Raw genomic sequence first — 17,590 nt, 5'->3', positions numbered from 1 at the left:
CTGAGGAAGATCATTTGGAGATTTATGATTACACTACGTGACCACGCTTAATTTCAGAAAGCGAGTGAAAAACAGAATGGTACCGGCATTTGTATTCGGCACGTACCATTACAATAGTGGGAATCGAGAGGATGTAGTAGAATACAGAGGGGTAGTTCGACCTAGGTGATTCTAAAAAGGTTCTACGGTATTTAGATTATATGGACAAAGCCGTTTTCCAAACTGAAGCTGGTCTCTTTATTCGCTCACCTGTGTATTTACCTGTCTTCTTACATCTGTCGTAAATAGCACCCGGAAAGCTAGCTGTCTCCGAGGAGATCGCCGAATTTTGCGCCGTGTGCGAGTAGCCTAGCTCCAAGCTGGACGTCGCTGAGGCGCGACGAATTCGCGACGTTCCGCCCGCGGATGTGTTAACGACGACCACCGTGCTGCAACTGCTGCTGCATTGCGAGCCTTCGGCGGCGGTCGCGGCACTTGACGCGAGGCGTAGTACCACCGATGTAGAAGTCGCATCGGAGTTGTCAATCTCTGAAAATTGTCCCGCTACGACATTAAACTATATTTCACCACAATGGCGAGGAAGTGATCAAGTCAATAAGACATATTGACGTGTCATAGATCCTCTCTATTCTAAGGGGAACATTACTATTCTAAGGGAACAAATTACATTTCAGCGTAAATAAATGTGTCCTTCTTCGCAAGGAAGGACTAAAGATAGATTATAAGAAATAAAGCTCAAATTTAACAGTTTAAATGAAAATATATTATATAGTAAAATTATCCACATTGAAGAATCCATATATGGAGAAGCAATTTTCGTCAGTAAACGGAGTATGCCGTTGTGTGGTTGAAAGTTTTTGACTCGACTTCAGTATTAATAAAACCAAGTTTCTATTATTGACTAAGCTTACCGTCAATAATAGAAACGGAAGAGGATGGCATAGAGTGATTGTCCGTATCTCCATTCGTGCCATTTAAAACTCTACTCTGGCCGTCCGAATAAGGTACCGTCTCGGTAAGACGTGGCAAACACTCGGTCGACGCTGGTGCGGTATCAGGCTCATCCTCGCTATGCACCCGATCGCTGACAATACCGGACGTTGTGTTCGAGGATGTACTCGAGATGACGGAAATTCGTTGGTCGCCGCGCGCACCGCGCGCCGTTAAACTCAATTTACATCGAGTAGGATACATGTAACAATCCCTCAAGACTTTCCGTTCTACAAACGGTATTTAATCTATTATATTACGATATAATTCATCATTTTCAAATATTTATCTAATTTCCTCATAGCGGCTTCAGAGAGGAAAGGAAAGGAATTGAAATTGAGGGAGAAATGAGAAAAAATATATGCATGTTATGACGTGACGGAGGGAAAGGATGAGATAAGGTTGGAAGATAAAGAATAAGAAAAAATAAGAAAAGACTGTCTTACTTTAAATAATCTAAGCGTCAGAATGTAAAATTGATGATATTGAGCGATTAATTAATTAATTAATTAATTAATTGCTCAATATGAATACTTAATAATGAATAAAAATACGAAGTAAGTTCACCTTCTTCCTCCCGTCTAATAGCTTCATTTACTCTAGGCGCTATAGCCATAGAGAACTGATGGGTGTCACGGCATAGTCCCAAGAGGAGTTTGCTCTTGTCGTCGCAGCCGCTGTAGAGGGTGAGTTTTTCCGGCTGATCAACCGCTCGGATTTCGAACTTTTTGCGCTGCGTAAAAAATACAAAATTTTTATTTTCTCAAACGTACGTAAATAGTAAGAAATTTTCAATGAAGCACTTTGTTGATTTATATCATCTCAGACCAAGTAGGAAACCAATGTATCTCAACGTGCACAACACGAGAAAAGCATTTATATGATTTTTGACCTCTCTGGAATCATAATTCGACATTGTTGCAGCGAATGAGCGGGAGCTTCAACGACGACATATCTGTTTGTTTTTAACGCTTACATCGAACGAGAGCTTGCCGATATTGTTCCAAGCAAAAACGCGCGGTGTCTCCTCCTCGGCGTAGATTCGCACTCCGCGAGCGCAAATTGCCAGGAGTATGCGTCCCGGCCCCGCCTCGTTCTTACTTCGGCGCAACCGATACAGGTGAGCGTTGAGCGGCGCCTCCAACAGCACCGCCTCCCGGATGTATTGCAACTCTGCCTCCTCTCTAGAGAGCCCACTGTTCTCCCTGTGCTGGGCTGCAAGCACGGCGAGCACGTTCGACTCAAGGCACATCTGAGAGCATTCAAGACACATTTAACCGATTAAAAAGCTATAATCGTAATCTGAAGTAATTATACAAAAATTACATTTAGCACATATAGCTGCATTTAATCGTACTGTAAAAAAACATGGTCATCAATAAATTCTTTTTGTCATTATGCACATACATAAAATAGTATAAATATCACCGAAACATAATGTAAGATATTTCACGCGTTTTATATATATAATAATTCAATCTCCTGTATTAAGAAAATTAGAAATCTCGGAAAACTGAAAATTTAGCTTACATGGGGAGGAAGGTAATCCGTGGGTTTGCAGTAGCCGACAGATCCCGCATGCGGTCTGTGACGTTCTTCGGAGTAATCGCCAAGGTCGGCTTGAAGGGCAAGCCCAGCGAGCACAAGCAGTGGCGTGATGATAGATGGTTCGTGAAGGGGATGGTGAGGATGGAGGCTCTCCACCCCGCCGCCATGCCTGACGACATTGTCGCGCAGTTGCAGGTAATAGTGATGCCGTGTCGTTTCATCGCTGAAATAAGCATGAAAATATTTATATATTTATAGTAATAATAAAATTATATAATAATAAAATAACGTAACTTGTAATCAAGCTGTTTATCTCATGCAAAGAAGACTGAAAAGTGAAAATCTTTAAGAAAACGCTTTTAAAATATTGGGTCTGTTTTCTATTGCTGAACTAATGCAGCCAGTTCAGCAATAAGGAACAGATCCATTAACTGTTCGAAGGAGGAGGGAAAATAGGAAATTATTGCTACCAATTTCATTATGTAAGTATTCTAAATTTATAATTGACATTATATAAGTGATTTAGAGCGACTTCAATTCGTAAAGAGTGATGCAAACAGCAAATTGGGTATACTTCTTAACTGAAATCGGAAGCGTTGGCCAGAGGGCCGCGCGTCGGCCGAGGTTCGTAGGCACAAAAATTAAACCTTCAGGGCAAACGGTGAATCGTCAAATTCAATGTAAATCACAGGGTTTCGTGTGTCGAAATAAAAAGAACCACTGCGAATCGGTATAATTACCGAGGTGCTCTGAGTCCGCTTTCGTTTTAGGTCTATCTATCATGCTCTGTATAATTACTTTATAATTACAAGAATAGGTAGCACCACTCGGCTACTGGACGAGAATCCGGATTTCGTTCCGCGAATAAAATCTCTTTCGTATGAATTTATCCCTGTAATTTTGTATCTTATTTTCTATACGCGCGTCCCTCGTCTTGCCTTCGCGTTTCTCTCTTTCTATGGAGCTTTTTAATCGCACAACCGGCGGCGTCTTTTAGATACCAAAAGGGAACAAACGGCCGAACGTATTACATTTTACATTCTGCAATCCTGGCAATTCATGGATGCATAGCATATTCATTACTACGATTAATTCTGCAATCGAATTAAAAATCTTTGGAACATTCCTGTTTCTTTTTCAATAATGTCTGCGCTAACCAATTAATCGAGACGCAAAGATAAAATTTTTATATTTCAAAGGTCAATTGCAAAAATAGTTTATTTGAATAAGATATATTTCTATGTTATTTTGAATAAGATAATTTTTATGTTACCTTAACAGTAATGGCGTATCGACGTAGTAACGAACTCGAAAGTATAGAACAAAGGCTGGTCTTCCACTGCTATCCAAACCCTGCAAATAATATATATATATTTTTATATATTACATATAATAATGACAACTATAAAAATTGTATACTATTCTAATAATAATTATCGTGTATTACAGATGTATCACAACTGCCCGGAATACTATTAATTACGCGGATTTTTCCGCGCGAAAGGAAGATTTGATGGAGATCCTGGTTCTTGAAGAAATTTGTGAATTGTCTAAAGCAACTCACAATCTCAAGAACGCAAACATTGTATCGCTTACGTCATCTAAGATTACCATGAAGAGGAAGTTCTTAACGAACACTATAAAAGAGTGAGTCCGCAGTTTCGCTCAGTTCGATCATTGGTTGAAGACAACCTGAGTCGGAACTAGTTCCCCCCGTGCGGTTCAATTGGAAGATATTAAATGTAAATGAGGAGTATAATTTTGTATCGTATAAATGTCTGCGCATGCGAGCTCGTATTGACCCTAATGGAATTTATCGTTTTCTATAAATAGAAAACAATGTTTGTTAATTGTAGTCTTTTCTACGTCCATTAATGTCAATAACGAATAATCGTACTCATTATAGTTTCAAGGCCATAATTTAGACTAATTTTCTAACATTAGAGTCTCCAACACAAGCTATATTTTCCTCTCTTTCTTTCTGTCTCCCTCTTTTTCGTTTATTCCTCTCCCCTTCTATTCTTTCCTCGTAAATTTGCTGTCTCTCCTTTTAATTATAATAAAATAATAAGTAACTACTTACATGTGTATGAGAGTTTCGCCAATTCTTTGGGGCGTATTTGCTTAGTTTATTCTCGGGATCCACAAATAGGTACTCGCCGTCTGAAACAATAAAAATAATACGTTTGTTTCAGCACAAATCTATTACTATTACATGAGAATCAAACGCTGTTTCAAAAATATTCTACGTAATCTTTCTAAATCTGGCACTGAATTTAGATAGATAATAAATATAAATTTATAATTTCATGTGTCGATGTATGTATTGCGTATTGGATTTCGCAACGTAACTGATTGTGAGAATATATCCAAGACACATACACGCTCCACGGTTTCTGGTATAGCTGTTGAGTCTCGAGACCGCTCGGAACTCGGAGATTCATTTCCTTCGCACGTTCTTTCGCACGATTGACAACGCGAGGTGCCGATACTCCATAAACGAGTGAAACAATGAAAGAGGCCTGGCAAGAAGATGTTAGTGAATGAGGGGGCCTCAAACCTGTCCGGCCTACAAGGGGCCAGACGCTCGAGCTCTTATGGCACGATAACGTGACATGTTTTTCACGCTGGGACTCGATTTGAAACCTCGAATGCTGATCGGGGAACCGTAACCGGGGTTCGGGCCCTCAAGGTTCCTCGAGCGCAATCCGTGCAATCTACAATTCCCAGTGCAACCGTCGTGCCGGCAAACTAGTTGTTGTTGCATGCAAATGTAAAATCTCTCTCACGATGAAATAACAGTTGCCCATGAATATGGCATAGGTTCATCTTCGACGTTACACCAAAAACTATCGGCATCCACATTTGTACCATTTTTCTTCTCTTTCCTTATATTCAATTTTTCTGATAGTTAATTATATTTTGCGCATTATCTGCTCTTAAGAACAAAAATGTTCATAAAAATAAATACTTTCTAATTTTATATATAACTTCTGCTCTCCCCCTTCTCTTTCTCTTTCTTTATAATATATCAAATTACACGTAGAATTTTATCCTGTATTCCGTTGCAAATTATAGGTCGTCTAAAATGGACTTAAGCCGCTCCGGTATTCCTCTTTCGATACGCTCACTCTTTCCGTGGGGAAGAGAGCACCTGTGTTACCCGAGGTATAACCTGGCCATTACTGGGGAATGTTGCCCGAAGGCTAACCCTGGCCCTCGCGTAATAATCCATCGGGACTATAGGGCCCATCGTATATATTCCCCCGGAGATATTCTTCGCAGTCACGGAGGGAGCGCACACGGCTTCCCTTTTTCTTCATCTCATTTGGATTCGATCGAGTCCGCATCGTGGATTTTAAGTTTTAGTCCCTTTTGCTCCGGACTTTCGTCTATCTCGAATCTATCCTAGAATCCTACGAATTCACGTTTGCAAAGATAGAGTCGAAAGTTCCGAAAATTTTAAAGCCGAATATTTTTTTACGTAAACCATGTATGTTTTCGTAAATCGATTCCTCTCGTTATTATGTACATAAAATGTTGGTTATCTTTCGAATATGTCTCTCTCACTCTGACATATAATTTCAATAAAGTTTGCTATATACATTGTGTTTTACAATTAGTTTTCTGCTCAACTTCTTCTACAGATACATGGATATACTAAAAACGATTTAGTTCAAAGACTACAATAAATCATTACTTGTTTCTGTTTGATATATGTATAAAGAGCTGCCTTGCTCTTTGCTATACGTAACTCTTGATATGATCGTGTTTCTTAATAAATGCACATCGCACTTTGTAAAGAGCATCGAAAAAGTCGGAAAGGCGCATCTCCCGTGTCGCAACTAGAAAAGTTCAACAATCGAGAGACTTCTCTCTCATGAGCCCATCTGTTTCCCAGAAAGAAACAATGCTCCTTTTTTTCTCTCTCTCTTTCCACTTTCAGTATGGTGCAGCAATGCGTTATAACCATAATTACACTCGTAATCATCCCTGATTGCCTTGATCACCACCCGAAGGAAGAGGGAGAGATCTGAGCGGCTCTTTTCTACCTTCGCGCTCTCGTTAGCTATCTTCCACAGACGTGGTCGCCATTCGGTCGCATACTTCTACCAAATCTACCAAAGATTAGATATTTCTTACAAAAAATGCAAACATGATAAATATTACGATAAATTTTATGAGTGATTCATTTTGATAAATATTATAAAAGTTAGATGATAGAGAGGAAGGGAAAAGAAAGAACTAAGGAAAAAATTAGAAAAAAATAAATAATGAAGAAAGAACAAGAAAGATATCAAGGAAATTTATTGAGTCGATCGAAAAATTTATTTATTTATTAAACAATGTAATTGCAACTAAAATCGGTCAACTCTGATGGAACAGAATATCAGAAAGAACTAAGGAATGTTATGGAGAAAATTTTTGAAAAATAAAAAAAGTGGAAAACAGGTTTCTTCTCTAAACAAAATCAAAGGATTTCACTGGACGCTCAGCGCGGAAGGTGTTGCTCGCGGTGGCGAGGTTCGTCGGTTGAGCAGGATGTGACATACAGCGTGGAGCGCGAGAAGGATACGAGAAGGAGATACGGAGAGAGAGAGAGAAAGAGAGAGAGAGAAAGAGAGGAGACGTTGAGGCCCTGTTGTGAGGCGCAGCTTTAACCTCGCCGCGATATATATCCCTTGAACCTGCGCCGGAGAGTATTTTCTCTGCCGTCTCTCTCCCTCTCTCCCCTCCGCCAGCTAGAACGGACCTTTTCGCCCCTCTTCCGCCACGTCGTGTGCCAACGATCCCTGTCCTCGGCCGTCCTCCTTCCACATTCCTGTACGCGGGGCCCCGTACATTGCGCCGGAGATGCTCGACCGGGAGATGGAATACGAGAGGCCTTATACAAATCATCGGGCTACCGTCTTACCCGGGGCCCCGTTCTTCTTTTTTTTCCTCCGCTTCCCCTTTCCGCCCGTTTTTCTCTTTCTACTCTATCTGGCCGCTTCCTTTCTTCAGCGCGCGTCTCTTTCTTCCGTCTTGTGGGCAACCCATTATCTCTCTCATTTATCGCATGCCTCGCCTCTCTATCTATCTATCTCTCTCTATCTCTACCTCTTTTATATACATATACATGTTGAAACCATACACGTTCCTTTCCTCAATTATTTTCGTCTCGCAAACTCAAATCATAACTAGAATTTACCGCGCATTGACGTCCAAGCAGAAAATATAATGTTTCCTGATTCGTTTTATTATTACTATTAATATTTGTGACACTAGGTTTAGTCATAAATTCACAGAAAGCGTGAATTTGTGAAAAAGATGGATATTCTTCGAGCATGAGTACGTGACGAAATGTAGTTTCTCAACAAAGAAATGACTGGAGTATATTTCTTTAACGGAAATTCTCTAGCGAGACAAAATTGTTGTACAGAATTTCAAATTTATACAATGAATATGATTTTATAATTACCGATTAAAAATCAAGAATAAACTTATGAGCCATATCGTTTTATCAATCGAGGATTACTAGAAAAAGAAAATTGAGACGAAAAATAGGGATCCCACAATAGAAGAAAGAGGAAACGAGAAAGGCGAAAACCGTGGAAAGAAGGAAAAGACTAAAGCTCACTTGAAGCAGAGTTGGGAAGCAAAAGTTGGGCCCCGGTTTAAATCGCAAGACCCACCGCGAATCGCATAAGCCATAACGCGCATGCAGGGAGTGTGAGCTGCCTTTCTTCTTATACTTGTTTTTCAGGTGCATTTTTTCTTGTCATGCTATGGCTCGCGCGTCTCTCAAGACCTGCCAACTCAACCGAGTCCGATGATGGTGCCCCGCTGGAATGTAGAAGGGATGGGTGAGGTGGGATCTCGTAGGGCTCTTTGAGGACCCGGGAAGGCTTTATCCGTGGTGGGGGCCACCAGTCGGACCGGCTTGTCACGATTGGTGAGGGTAGCGATGAACGTGAAGCCGTATGGTATGCAGAAAAACCTGACGATTAGTCAAGAGGGATCTGGACATCTCGCTAGTTTAATGTTTTCGCCATTTCTCCGTTTATATCACTTTCTTCTGTCATAGAAAATAGATTCATAACGTAACATAAAAATCTATTTATCGAACAGCCATTTTGGTGCATGCATTAAATTCTTCAGTTTTTACATTTTGTATTTTGCACTTTAAATTATAAAGTGCATTATAATATAATCAAGGAGGAAACATATTAATTTGTTGACTAAAACTTTGGTTCTTTACTGTTAAGGAAGCAACTCCAGCAAACTTAATTTTAATTCTTAATTCTTAATAATATTAAGAACATAAAACAATCTCTAGTTTTAGAGATATTGATATTGTTCATTTTTATTATAAAATTATTAACAAGATAGATAAAAGTAGACAAAATCAACAATTACTTTGTCCACATATAGAATAATAAAAATACACAAAAATTTACAACTCACCGGACAATATTGCCAAACCAAAAAGTTCGCAATCTCGCATGCCCTGCTCGCTTTGGAGAAGTGTGCATGTCTGCTTATAAACCTCCTTCACTCTCGACTTAGCCTGAAATAAAACGGACTATTTAGCATAAGAATTTCCAGAAATAATTCCTAGAGATTTTTCAGTCAGTTCTTTTTTCGATGAGCGGCATCGTTCACGAGAATCGGAAAAAATAATAAAAACATTTCATATTTGAGTATTAAAAAATAATACGCACACATATAAATATATATTATTTTCAAATTCTTCATATTTAATATTTCCAAGAGAGTTCAATTACTTTCCAAGACAAAAGCATATTACTTCTTTATTTGTAATAACAAAATGATTTCATATCTTTCCCGCGATGATAGGTGTATCGGTAATATTACAATACCTTTTGACAATTGTTAGCGTAATTGATATTTGACCTCACCTCGACGATGAAGTAGAGAGGATCACCGGGAAGGGCGTGAATGGCGAGATAGCGACTGGCGGACACCAGGGGTTGAAGGCAAGACCGCGCAGCCGTGACACCGCTACCACGCATGCTGCATGCTTCATTTCGTCGCCGCTACGCCCAGCGTCCTCACTGCCAACAATAAATCGTAATGTCATAATGAGAAATTCGCGTAGATCTAGCGGAAAAAAATTATAAATGAGTTCTTGGTAGAAGAACTTATGATTAAAATATTCCCCCTCCCCCTCCGACAACTTCACAATTTTCATATAAAGCTTTCTTCCGGAAACAGAAAGAAAAAAATATTATAAACGTCGTTCGATTTAATAAATACTTTAATAAAAATATTAAACGTAAAGATAGCGGATATTCGCTGTTGGCGTGACAATATGAGAAAAAAATCGGCGGTGTTTATCTAATCTGTGTCTTGTAACTATAATTATAATGTAGAAGTCATTGAAGATAATTGGACGGAATAACTTCAGCCTTGAAGTTTCAGTAGAGTTTCATATTAAAATGCCCTGAATATTCTCGAACGAAGAGTACCTACGCACCTTTCTCTCTCTCACAGCTTAAACCTTTCCGCTGCAGAAGCCATATAAGAAAAATCATATCCGCTTGCTCTTCGCTCGAGAACATTGGTTAAGAGCATTGCTCTTCTGAGAGTACCTGATTATTTTGCACTCCTGCAACCTTTGTAACAAATTTTCGTTATTATCTAGATTTCGTTATCAAGAGAAGGATTATAGAAAATCGGGCAAGTATTTTAGAAGCAATATACCTATACATATTCAAGAATCATATTACATAGGTAGGAAATAATCATAAAACGACTGTGTATTCATTGATAGCGAAACAAACGTGAGATTAGATCACGCCAGAGATTATAAACGCGTTGCTTACGGCACGGTAAAAACGGCAAAACGTTGATAAGCAATTCATATTTCAGACAGCATTTGTTCGGTTCTCTTAACAATGAAGCAAGTGCAGGACTGTTTTTCAAGAATAAAATAAATTAGATTGATTCACGAACAAAGCAGCGTCGTGCGCTACGAACGATTCGTTTTTAATTGGTGGTGCGGTGATAGATTTGTGACAAACACCATGGAAACGTTAACTGTAGCGGATTATGCGGTGGTTGGTGTATTAATTCTAATCAGTTCCGGCATCGGTGTGTATTATTGGTTCACCGGTGGCCGACAGAAGTCGACTGAGGTATTTCTTGTGTTGCACACAATATTGTATTTTTATATCTTCTGCTGCACACAATAATGCTTTAATAACTTTTAATTTTGATTTTTGATTGATTTATTAATTAATATTTTCTCGATGAAAAATACCTAAAAATAGACGAAATAAGATATAGCTTCTCACGAATGCATTTCTGCAGGAATATTTCATGGCAAACAAGTCAATGCGAGTGATCCCGGTAGCGATAGGTTTGATGGTTTCATATTTATCAGCGGTCAGTCTACTCGGAGTGAGTTCCGAAAATTACGTGTACGGTACACAATACGCTGTGATCAACATCGCTTATGGCCTCGCCACGCCGTTCGCAGCCTATTTTTATTTACCGGTATTTTTTAAACTAGGCACTGCGAGTGCTTTCGAGGTAAAAAAGCGTTAACACCATTGCGCAAAATTCAAGATTAGTTTTGCTAAAGATAATATTTATTACTTACAAATATTTAATCGTTTTCGAAATATTTTTATTCTATATCAGTTATATTAGACTAATGAAATGCTTAATGTCTTTAATTATTATTCGCTTAAAAGTAGTCGAAAGTATTGAATACAATCGTAAATTATATAAAAAATGTGTTGTATAAAAATCAAATTAAGAAGAAAAATATATCTGTCAGCAAGAAAGTGTCTACTAAAGTAGAAAAAAAATATTTTATCTTGTTTTTTCTTTTCATATTTTTTTGGCATGTTTTTTTTTAATTAACAGAACTATAATCAATAATTTTGTAATTAGTTTAGGTAAGATAGCGTTAAGTAGCTTTAAAATTTAATTGATCGAAATTGATTTGACGCAACTATATGGACATTCGTTGCAGTATCTACAGAAGCGTTTCGGCACGACCACCCGATTAATAGCCAGTTTTGCCTTTTTGCTCCAATTGCTTCTGTACAGCGGTGTGGTGTTGTATGCACCTGCGCTGGCCTTAGAAGCCACCACGGGTATTTCAAAGACCGCAAGTGTGATTGGTTTAGGGCTCATCTGCACTTTCTACTCGACGATCGGAGGTATCAAGGCAGTACTTATCACCGACGTTTTCCAGGCTCTATTAATGCTGACTGCCGTTGTCACAATTATCGCTACTGCGGCTGTTGGCAACGGTGGTCTGGACCGAATTTGGCGGATCGCCGGTGAGGGATCCCGGTTGGAATTTGACAAGTAATTTTTCGACTGACACAAAAATCCTTCGAAAAACGTCCTCGTATCTGTTACTGTATCTGCCCTAAAACACCGTTTGTGTTATATTTCTATATAAATTTTCGTTATTGGACATCTATATCTATGAGAATATAAATCACATTTTATATCATTCCACTTACAGTGAATGAACCCTTAATTCCTCAATTTCATTTGTTCCTTGTTTTATCATAAATTAATATTTTCTTACGAAGGAAATAAAAAATTATCGCTATTTTAACTATTATAGAATCTTCATTTTATTTTTTATTGTATTTAAAATTATGGTGATAGGGTAATTGCGACAAAGAAAAGTTAGTGTTCTATAATTTCGTAATTTTCTAATTAATTTAAAATCGAAAAGGCTTTCGATGGATAATCGAAAGTAACACGTTGATTGATCAAGTGAAACGAATAAAATAAAGTTGTCACCGACCGCAGGAAGCATTTATTTATTTTAACTTTTTACGTATGCCCGCAGCATCTCTCCGGATCCAACTGTACGACATACCTGGTGGAGTTTGACACTTGGTGGTTTCTTTACTTACCTCTCCTTGTACAGCGTTAATCAAGTTCAGGTTCAAAGAATGCTGACTGTCAGGTAAAGCGGAGATTGACTTTAATTTCCAATTAAACGTGAATTAATAAAATTCAAAAATAACAGTTGCATCATTCTTTCGTGCTATCGTTAAGCAAAAAAAATTCTTCAAGGAGATTACAAAGAGACTCAGAAATATTAAGAATTACATAAAATTTAAAACATAAGCTCTATTATAAATAATGTCAGCACGTGAATTTTTTTAGATTTTTTTTCACCGATTAGTTTTTCAGAACATTTATAACACAGTTCAAGATTTTTTAATTAAAACTCCATCGGTCTACGTGCAGGAATTTGACGGCCGACGTTGGAAGGTCCAAATTTCCAAATCGTCATCAAATTTTCCGTATCACCAGAGCACCTTTAATTTACGCTATGTTAATTGTATTAGCAATCTAGCAGCCGCTCAGCGCGCATTATGGTGGAGCTGGCCGATGGCATCGATCATGTCGCTTACTCTGTGCTTTTCTGGACTAGCGATGTATGCGAAATATCATAACTGTGATCCACTCGAGGAAGGCAGGATTACCTCAAATGATCAATTGATGCCGTTGTACGTGATGGACACGCTGTCGGATTATCCCGGTGTGCCTGGGCTTTTCATAGCCGGGATTTTCAGCGCCGGACTCAGTACCATCTCGGCCACGGTTAATTCCCTCGCCGCTGTTATTCTTGAAGATTATATCAAACCACTCTGTCGTGTAAGGTAAGAGTCGTGATAACGCGAGATAATTGTAAACAGAGTTGTTCGGGAAAACAAAATTTGGTTTTACACTGTTATTAAATTCATAGGGTTAAATTGAACTCAATTTTGAGTAATTTTTAACTATTCCACTGCTCCTACTCAATATGTAGTTAATTTAACTAAAACAATGTTAATTTGACTAAACCAATGGAGTTAAAATAATCCTATTTTGTTTCAAATTAATAAATTTTGACGCACATGGTAGTTAAAAATAACGAAATAAATGTAACTCATGGTATTGGTTTAAATTTCATCCTCTAACCTTTAACAGTTTAAGGCAATCTAAATCCCTCGAAGAGATCCCCAGATAGATATTGTGGATAGGAATGTATTAAGATAATATAAGAGAATTATATTTTTGTGTAGAAAATTTAAAAATGTAGCACAGGATAATATATTTGTTATACACGGTATCCTATCGAAAACTGAACATTCAATTAATACTTTATATCGTTAAAGTTAAAAGAGATAATTAATATTATACGTTCTCTATTACATTTTGATATTTTTCTCTCTTTATTTTTAACCTGGAATTCGTCGAGGCTGTTTCATAATCAGATAATCTCGAATGCACATTTCTCTCTCCCTCTTCCTCCTTTTTCCCTTTTTCATTTGCTTCCTGTTTCCTCTTCTCTTTTTCTCTCTGCTTTTCCTTTCTCTTCCTCTCTTCTTTTCCCTTTTCATCCTCTTTCTTTCCTCCTTCTGTTAAGAATTATCGATCAAGAAATAATAAGATCTTTAACATTCTAGAGCAAAGCGCGAACAATATTGATTACAGAAACAGGGAGCTATCTGCTACGGCGTCAATAATCATTAGCAAAATTTTGGCTATTATAGTTGGACTATCGTGTGTGGCAGTCGCTTTTCTGGCACAATATCTTGGCGGATTGTTGCAGGTATGTAAAATTTGCTTTCAGTACCGATTCACGTACAATAAAGTAAAAACATGTCAAGCAAGAAATAGTTAATCCTAGAAAGATTAATTTAAATCATCCAAAAATCGATTCCACAATTCTTTAGAGAATTTGTTACATCGTATAGAAAATTTGTCAAACACCCTTTTGCGAATATCTTAATCGTAGAGCGAACTTCTTCTCTCAGTAAAAAATTTATTTTTCTGCAGGCGGCTCTGACGATCTTTGGTGTCGTAGGTGGACCTATGCTGGGTTTGTACACGCTCGGCATGTTCCTCCCATCGTGCAACCAACGGGGCGCGATCGCCGGCTTCGTTCTTAGTCTCATGTTCTCCTTGTGGATAGGATTCGGACAACCGAAACCGCCGATTCCGCGGCTAGGTGTCTCAACAGACGGTTGTAAATTTAACAGTACCATTATGTATCACAAAAACGATGGGAAATCGTTAATTTATACAAATCTGCACTATGAACACCAGTGAGTAAAAGTTCAAGTAGATAGGGTTTTTTTGTGTAACTCGGACTTTCAGACCAGCTTAACTTTAAGCTTGTTAGAAACTGCTTAGAAAAATAGTTAATAACTTCTAAAAAAAAAAAATGAACTTATTTCGACACAGTACAAAGAAAAAATTTCTTTTCATTTCATGTTTCTGATATTATTACTTAATACGGTTGCAGCGACGGAGAAAGAGCTTTAATAAATATTTCTCGATTACAGAATGGAGGAAGATAAATCCTATTTCTATCTTTATCGCATATCCTATATGTGGTACTGTCCACTGGGATTTCTCATTGCCATAATCACGGGCTGGCTCGTCAGCTGGATCACAAGATGGATTTTTAGGGAAAGCCTGACCGAAATCGATTCTGTCTTGCTAAGTCCGATTGTGGCAAATCGAATACAAAAGAGAAAAGAAATGGATAAATATCGCAATACGATCAACTTTAATAAAAGTTGAGGGCTTACAGCCTCATTCTTATAAATGATCGAGGTAAATGGCATTTAAACGTTTGCATTTCTGGTTTATAGAAACGTTGAATATTTATATCCCGCATAGAAGTACATTTCAGAAAAAGTAGAAATATTTATGTCATAATATGCAAATAGTTAATGTGTGAAATATATATGAAAAATATATCCGTGTACTCTACAGCGTGTATCAGCAAATTTCAAACTTTCTTCTCGTAAAGTTCGACTGTGATAATATCAAAATAAATAAAAATATAAAAGTTCCTGGTCAAAGAATATAAGCGTTTAAATTTTTCATGTGTTTAATCTAATCTTAATCCGATAATCATATTTAAATGTGAAGAAAATTTTTATTTCATACTTTCGGCTTATTTTTTCGTGTAAAATTACCATCTCTCTCGTTTGGCCGTACCAATTTCGAGAAACATTCTGTGTATTATTTTGAACTTTTGTGCTTTTTCGTAGAATTCGAAACTAGGTGATAATTGCATAATAATTATGAATTAAATAATTGTATATTATGGCAACATTTTCCTATACAATCAAGATAAAACATTTTTTTTATCAAGAATGATCAGATTGGGCCATTTCGCGCTGTGCGAAAATGCCAGCTGGGAGTCTCGCGATGTACAGACATAAACACTACGGACTACAAACTGCGCGCTGTACGCTTTACCGAAACGTTCGCAAATCACGATGGAATGCCGCCAGACTGGTGTGTACGCGCGCGCGCGCGCGCCATACGGTGACACACAGAGCAAACGCAAGCAATGACCTGCGTCATGCAGTTCTTACGTAAGGAAATACCGCCGAAATAACGTACCCGCCAAAATAGTAAATTCCGAACATCCATGTCAGGCAAAAAGGGAATTGTAAAAATTTCCAAGATCACAAAAGACTTTATCCGTCAAGTATATAGACCTCGAATTCTTAACGATTAATTATGCACAATAATATTGTTAAATGATAGTATCAGTATATCATAAAAATATTCTTAAGATGTTATAAATAATGTATTAGACATGAAGTTAAGTTTAATTAAATGTTATTGCTTATATTAATAGAAATATATACGCTATCGCTATAAATATATATAAATCTCAAATGTTACTCTACGTGTATAATGCGTGTTATAATCACATTTTACGGTAATTATTGTCTCACTCTCAATAATTGAGTTACGTTAGTAAAGATAATCATCTGCAGTTGGCATGCGCTTATTATCATAGATGCGTCATGGGAAGATCGCGAAAATTCGCACACGTCTAAATTTAAAGCTAGAATTTTTAAGGATTTAGAAACGCATGTCATTTATACATGCTATAGATATTCGTAGTTATTCTTTGTTAGTTTCAATCATTTCCGCATTATTCCCTTTATTTCTCTCTTGATATACTTATTCTCTGTAAATTGATTTGTCACGTTATGTGCGAATTATGTGAGATACTAATTGTCGATAATAAATTACATGCAATCGCGATTCACAATTGGATGCAGTTGTGCAAGGAACAAAGCGTCGTCATTTTCGTGATTTTTATAGTTCTGTATCGATTTTTGTGGGGACAGGAGATTTTCTAAAAACGCATATAACACATGGAATTGTATTTGAGAAGGACTATAGTTCGGTTAACCCTCCGAGGCCACACCTCTTTTTTTAATACGCCCCGGCTACACTGGGGTGGTCGCCACCCCAAACGAATTCAAAGTCTCATAATTTCAATTAATGCACGCGTAAAAATTCATGAAACATCTTAAGGGTGTTGTTCAAAAATATGTAATGGTACAGAACCCGAAATGTGCTCGAGGAACAAAAATATTGTAATTTTTGGTCGCGATAAGAATATACGCGAATATACACCGAGGCCATACTGGGGTGGTCACCACCCCTATAATAATTTTCAAATGTTTACCAAACATTTTGTGCTTGCGGAAGATTTCAGAGATCATTTTATAGCCTCTTCTTCGCATTTTCCTTTTTTTTTTTCTTTATTGAGACTCATAAGTCGCCGCAATAAGCTGCGCTTGTCGTGGCGGTGTAAATTGAAAACGTGTTCCTTGTAATAAAAAAAGAAAGCTCCGTACAATTGGACGAACAACGGGAATGAGAAAATAAAGATGTCGTTCAAGCTGTCGGGCGCGAAATGGCTACCGGTTTTGTGCGTTTCTCGCAGGAATGCATCGCTCATTTTTACTTCTCGATTTAAATCAAAATCGATTTACTAAAGCCACATTGTAACCACTTTTTTTTTTAAGTAACGTTACGCAAGTGTTTTAAAACAACTATCAGCATGTTTTGTCGCATATTCTAGTTTAGATGAATTACAAGTATAAAAGCAACTCTCGGATTATTCAGGAAAGCATTTCAGTAATAGTCTTAATATTAAAATAAGTATAACATTAAGCAAATTTACGATTTCTTTTTTAACGAAAAAGACGATGCACATTTATTTACAGGATTTGAGTCAAGAATGTCCACAAAT

General features: G+C 37.6%; 2 protein-coding genes across 6 annotated transcripts in view; one reads left to right on the top strand and one right to left on the bottom strand.

Annotated features, from left to right (window-relative positions):
* LOC139770583 (protein expanded) overlaps positions 1-17,590 on the bottom strand; it is a 33,928-nt gene that overhangs the window by 4,158 nt on the left and 12,180 nt on the right. Inside the window, exons 3-11 of the mRNA XM_071702622.1 lie at positions 9,441-9,596; positions 8,986-9,088; positions 4,622-4,701; positions 3,812-3,891; positions 2,521-2,761; positions 1,967-2,242; positions 1,558-1,723; positions 912-1,220; positions 250-528 (exon numbers count right to left, since the gene is read on the bottom strand). Coding sequence (XP_071558723.1) covers positions 250-528; positions 912-1,220; positions 1,558-1,723; positions 1,967-2,242; positions 2,521-2,761; positions 3,812-3,891; positions 4,622-4,701; positions 8,986-9,088; positions 9,441-9,554 — 1,648 coding nt within the window. The 5' untranslated portion in view covers positions 9,555-9,596. The remainder of the gene's footprint in view (positions 1-249; positions 529-911; positions 1,221-1,557; positions 1,724-1,966; positions 2,243-2,520; positions 2,762-3,811; positions 3,892-4,621; positions 4,702-8,985; positions 9,089-9,440; positions 9,597-17,590) is intronic.
* LOC139770588 (putative sodium-dependent multivitamin transporter) lies at positions 3,936-16,714 on the top strand. Of its 5 annotated transcripts, none has more exons than XM_071702633.1 (9): positions 3,936-4,280; positions 10,414-10,679; positions 10,855-11,076; positions 11,525-11,865; positions 12,365-12,484; positions 12,873-13,187; positions 14,005-14,122; positions 14,350-14,618; positions 14,859-16,714. In XM_071702633.1, exons 2-9 carry the CDS (start codon positions 10,569-10,571, stop codon positions 15,097-15,099), a joined length of 1,737 nt encoding a protein of 578 aa, XP_071558734.1. In that variant the 5' UTR covers positions 3,936-4,280; positions 10,414-10,568; the 3' UTR covers positions 15,100-16,714. The 5 variants fall into 5 exon arrangements, with proteins under 5 accessions (XP_071558734.1, XP_071558737.1, XP_071558736.1 ...); XM_071702634.1 differs by lacking the exon at positions 3,936-4,280 and having other exon boundaries at positions 10,211-10,679; positions 14,859-15,132; positions 15,680-16,714; XM_071702636.1 differs by lacking the exon at positions 3,936-4,280 and having other exon boundaries at positions 10,204-10,679; positions 14,064-14,122; positions 14,378-14,618.

This window comes from Temnothorax nylanderi, unplaced genomic scaffold (assembly GCF_030848795.1).
Source record: "Temnothorax nylanderi isolate EJ_2023f unplaced genomic scaffold, tnyl_v1.0 TNYL_tig0031_pilon, whole genome shotgun sequence".
Lineage (NCBI taxonomy): Eukaryota > Metazoa > Arthropoda > Insecta > Hymenoptera > Formicidae > Temnothorax > Temnothorax nylanderi.
This window is presented reverse-complemented; position numbering and strand designations above follow the sequence as displayed.

What these genes read in the sequence shown, in the direction of transcription:
- LOC139770588 (XM_071702633.1), top strand. Translation starts at nt 10,569, where the DNA reads ATGGAAACGTTAACTGTAGCGGATTATGCGGTGGTTGGTGTATTAATT. An exon ending in GCCGACAGAAGTCGACTGAG is followed by an intron (nt 10,680 to 10,854) that starts GTATTTCTTGTG and finishes GCATTTCTGCAG; the next exon opens with GAATATTTCATGGCAAACAA. An exon ending in TCCCGGTTGGAATTTGACAA is followed by an intron (nt 11,866 to 12,364) that starts GTAATTTTTCGA and finishes GTATGCCCGCAG; the next exon opens with CATCTCTCCGGATCCAACTG.